At 37.1% G+C, this 5,270-nt stretch overlaps 1 protein-coding gene across 1 annotated transcript in view; it reads right to left on the bottom strand.

The window, feature by feature from the left end:
- Positions 1–5,270, bottom strand: part of CRYL1 (crystallin, lambda 1) — a 160,006-nt gene that overhangs the window by 131,025 nt on the left and 23,711 nt on the right. The window contains exon 2 of the mRNA XM_004680358.2: positions 4,769–4,876. Within this exon, the coding sequence (XP_004680415.2) occupies positions 4,769–4,876 (108 nt within the window). The remainder of the gene's footprint in view (positions 1–4,768; positions 4,877–5,270) is intronic.

Here is a 5,270-nt window from a genome sequence, read left to right as displayed (position 1 = left end):
TTGTACTCTTTCCAATACTGGGTCTGTTAATGAGCTACTACTGCCTCTTAAGCTACAAACCAACCTTCCACAAATACTAGTTCAGGTCTGTTGAAAAGTCAGTATAACCACTAAAGGTTATGAGGCTCAGCAGTAATATCTATTACCCAGATGGGCTTCCTATGCTCTTATGAGACAAATCATCTTATGTGACAGTGAAAAGTGAATTGAACAAAGTAGATATAATTACTTATTTAGGTATAACATGAATTCCATAAAGTTTCATGTCTTTTCATTATTCCTCTTATTTTTTTTATTCTTAATAAAGTAGTTCCTGTTGATCCTACACCACTCTCCATTAAATCAAGAATAAAGTTTTTTGCACTACTGCATTCCACATTTTGATCAATTGGAGGAAATCCTTTTACCTTTCCATTCCTTTTTTTTTTTTTTTTTGTTTTAACAAATAGCCAATACTCTCTCAAGAAGTCTACTTCTGCACTACAATTAGTAGAACATATGGCTTGTATTATGGAGGTTTAAAACTTATTTAAGGATTTTTAAAGCAGTAAACTTAAACTGTATGATGTACCAGAATCTCTGAAAGGCCTGTTTACATAGTCACAGGATTCTGCAGAAGAATACTTTCTATGCATCAGAAAATACTATGGGTAGGTAAATTTTTAAGGCTCCCCATTTAACCAAAAAAGAAAAAAAAAACATTGGAAAAACCCCTGAAAGAAGATATACAAGTGGCAAATGAACATATAAAAAGATACTATTAAATGAGATTTTTAAAAAGCCAATAATGATCCTAGACCTACTAGGACTGACCAAAATCCAGTACACTACCAAATCCAAATACTGGCAATGATGTGGAGCAAAATAAACTTTCAGTCATTGCTAATGGGAAAGCAAAATGGTACAACCACTTTGGAATACAGTGTGTTTCTTATAAAACTAAACATACTGTTACCATATGCTCCAGCAACTGCACTCTCTGGTATTTACCCAAGGCACCTAAAAACTTATATAGACACCAAAAAAATCTGCAAACAGATATTTGGCAGCTTTGCTCATAATTTAATTGACAAAGCTTGGAAACAACCAAGATACTGTTCTACAGGTGAGCTGTTAGATAAACTGTGGTAAACCCAGATTAAGGTAAGGATCTTTTTATTCAAAGATAAAAAGATATGCCATATCAATCCACACACACACAAAAGAAAAAAGATATGAAGGAACCTAAAATAGATAATGTAAGTGAAAGAAGCCAATTTGAAAAGACTAAATACTTCATGACTCAAAACTATATGACTTTCAGGATACTATGAAAAACTATGGAAGCAGTCAAAAAGATCAGTGGTTGCCAGGAGTTGGGAGGAGGGATAAGTGAATAGGTGGCAAACATGGGATTTTTAGGATATTGTATCTATATGTGACAATTATGACAACTATGTTATACATTTGTCCAGGCCCACAGACTATACAATACAGAAAGTAGTATAATGTATGGTGGTTGGATGGTTATAAACTATCAGTAGTAATACATGAATTACTCCAGCTGGGTATATTTAAAATGGAGGATGTTTGGCATGTAAGGGTGAAGGCACACAATCTATGGGAAATCTCTAACTCTCTTCGATTTTTATGTGAAACATAAGCTTCCTTAGCAAACAAATGTATTTTAAAAAAACTGGAATTAAAATCTGTTTTTCCTTGTTTTGTTTTGTTTTGTTTTGTTTGGCCAGCTTTCAGCATGACAAAGGGATCCCAGCTCAGTGGAACTGGTCGATAGCAGAAGAATGACTTCCAATGAGGGAAAAAGACATGTACCCTCTAATGTTAGGATGCAAATTTTCAAGTTTCAGACTATAACTGAGTAGAAGAGCAGGAAGGCTCTGCCATCAAGATGAAATGTGTGTCCCAGTGAAATGCGGGATTGCCAGCTGGGCTGTTAGAAGCCAGCAACCCTGTGATCCTTCCTGGAACTTAGTAAAGAAAGAGGGGTCAGCAAGCAAAGGTTAAGAAGGGCATGTGGGGTGAGAAAATAATGATAATGATGAACAGCTATATACCAGAGACATTTTGTGGGAGTGGAGTGGGGAATGGGATCAAAAACAGTGGTGGGAGGGAAATGCACTGGCCTATGGTGATTGGTGATTCGGTGATGGGAAACCCAAGGGGACTGCAACTGAGATGGGAAAATGCACAAAAATATGTAAAAATAAACTATTATAAAATTAAAAAAATAAAGAAGGACATGTGGGGAAGAACCCAGCAAGATACAGAAACTCAGCAATCTTCAGCGACAGCACCAAAAATCCACAGTATCACTCTCCTTATGGAGTCTGGTATAACAGTGTTGGACTCAATCTGATCACCAATTTCCAATTTCCCAGAAGGAACACCCCAAAAAGACTCCCACCAGTGCCAGTCACAAGGTGATCCAACACATAGAACAAATTAGAAAACAAACAGGGAAAAGGAAAATACAATAACCAAGCAATCCTTCTGGGAAAGGACACACCACATTTGTGACAACATGGGTGGATTTTTTTATTTTTTTAGATTTATTTATTTATGCATACAGAACGTGGGTACAGGCCAGAGATGCGGAGGATGAGAGGGGAGCAGAACAGGCAGATCCACGAATTACACTGCTGAGGGGAGCAGTGGGCGGTCAGGAGAGGTCTGCCTCGCCATGTGGTCACCTCAGGGGCAAGTGGGAATGGAACTTATGCGGAAGTAATTTAAACTTCTTAGTGCTGTGCTTTAATCCACTGCGCCAACAGGGAGGGCCGATGGGTGGATCTTGAGGGGATTATGTCAAGGCAAGTAAGTCAGGTGGAGGAAGACAAATAACATAAAATTGCATTTATTTGTGGAAAAGAAAGCAAATGTGCAAGCTACAAAACAAACCCTTACAAACTAACAACAAAATGGTAGATACTGGGGAGGAAGGGTTGAAAGGAAGGGAATGGTAGGTAGTGGATGATGACATTTGGTGGTAAGCATGGTGAAATATTGCAGTTACGAAGGTGAGAATATGTACTTCTGGAATCTATAGTGCTGTAAACTCAACTTTAAAGTTGTGTCTTGGACCCTCCATGGTGGTGCAGCGGGTTAAAGCACAGCACTGAGAAGCTAAAGTCACTTCCGCATGAGTTCAATTCCTGCCTGCCCCAAAGGTGGTCCACATGGCACGGCAGACCTCTCCTGACCAGCCGGCTGCTCCCCTCAGTAGTGTACTTCGTGGATCTGCCTGTTCTGCTCCACACTGTCTCTGGTGAATCCTCTCACTTCCCCAGTACCTCTGGCCTATACCCCAGTTCTGTATGCATAAATAAATAAATAAATCTTAAAAAAAAGATGTACCTAGATGTATTTCAAAGAGACAGAAAACATGTTAAGGGGTTAAATATATGAACGCTAGAATGAACTGTTCCAATATACATACACTCAGAATCTTAGAAGTAGAATAGATCCAATAATCTCATTCCAAGGTATTTACCCTAAGAAACTTTTGTACTTATATACAAAGAAGCAATGAAAGGAATGGCAACATCTGCACTAGCTCCAAACTAGAAGCAGATACAATGGTCATCAAAAGGATAAAAGACAGGTTATAGCAAACTCGTGCAATAGAACATTACATAGCACAAACAAGCATAAACAACATATTCTTTTGTACATATCAAATATTATATTAAAATGTAATATCAGAATCTCTATTAAACAAGTAGTACAACAGATTCTCAAGATGCTCAGAGATACCCACCTTTAATATATCTTGGAAGTCAGAAAGACCTAGGCTAGACTCTTCTGTCTTATTATCATTCGGAGCCTCTATTTTCTCATAAAATAGCAATGATATCTGCCTTGTATAGTTTATTATGAGAGTATGATTATAGTACTTGTTTATCTATGAATTCCTAGTAAATAGCACATGCCTAGAATATGGTCATCTCAATTTCTCTTCCTTTCATAAAACTACAGAATAAAGCTTTAAAGGCTCATCGTGATTGTTTTAGTTTTTGGTTTTTGTTTCTGTTTTTTATATTGATACTTTATCTTGGCATTGATTATATGTTACTCTATGCAAAAAGTAACTCAGACTTCTCTGGATGTCAGGTCATAATCTGTTAAAGAATAACTGGACTATATCAGATGCCTATAGCTGACATCATACTATATACTTGTCTTTTTAAAAGGTAAATGAAAAAACATACTTTTGTTACACCACAAAAATGGATAGTCCCCCCCCAAAATATTACCTAAACACAAACCCATATCTGAGGTTGTCCAAACTGTGTTCAGTGATAGTTATCTTAGGTGGATGTGCCATGAATTAAGGCACTTTAACCTTCCAGTATATTGCATTAGTTAGGTTCTTCTACCTTTGACCTCTCTCATTCAGGTCAAGCTATCACATGCAGAAAGCTTGTCCTTCTCAGAGAAAAAAAAAATAAATCCTGAACTTCCAGCCCTCTGTTACACAGTGAGAAGTTTACAAAACTATTGTGGCTTGAAGCCTAAATTTTTCTTTTGTTCCTCCACCTTATTTTTACAATGCTAAGAGTCCTTTCTTCACAATTTGGGTCCCTTCTTCAGTCTTAACATGGCTCAACCTTCATAGGCCTGTCCTTTACCAGCTCAAAGACACTATAATAGCTAAAAAATGAGAGAATTCAGAGACATTTATAGTTTTGAAAAACTGATATATATAAGACCAACTGAAAGCAACAGAGATCTTTCAAATTCTCCAGGATGGTACCAGTTTACTTACCTGGTGTTTTCCAGGGCATTTGTTATCTGCTGTTGCTCAATGTCATAAAGTTTCACCTTGAAGCCTCCACTGGCGAACAACATAGCCCAGCTTTGTCCAATGAGTCCACTAAAGAAAAAGAAAATTAAGACAGTCTTCTAGTTAAACTAAAAACTGAAACATTTTTCCTGCTTTATTTATAATTGGAAAGACATGGAAACCACTCAAATGCCCAAAAGTAGATGGCTGGATTAAAAAGATGTGGTACATATACACAATGGAATATTACTCAGCAACCAAAAAAATAAATAACATGAATGGAGCTGGAAAAGATCATTCTTGTGAAATAAGCCAAAAAAGGAAAAATTCCAGATGCTTTCACTCATAGCAGGAATATAAAGGATCAAGTGATAAAATAATAATAATAATGAACAACTATATACCAGAGACATTTTACGGGGATGGAATGGATAATGTGATCAAAAACAGTGGGTGATAGTCCCTCCCTGGTGGCGCAGCGGGT

This window comes from Condylura cristata, unplaced genomic scaffold (genome assembly GCF_000260355.1).
Source record: "Condylura cristata isolate star-nosed mole 26May11 unplaced genomic scaffold, ConCri1.0 scaffold00010, whole genome shotgun sequence".
NCBI lineage: Eukaryota > Metazoa > Chordata > Mammalia > Eulipotyphla > Talpidae > Condylura > Condylura cristata.
Note: the sequence above shows the minus strand (reverse complement) of the source record. Positions and strands in the feature narration are given on the sequence as shown.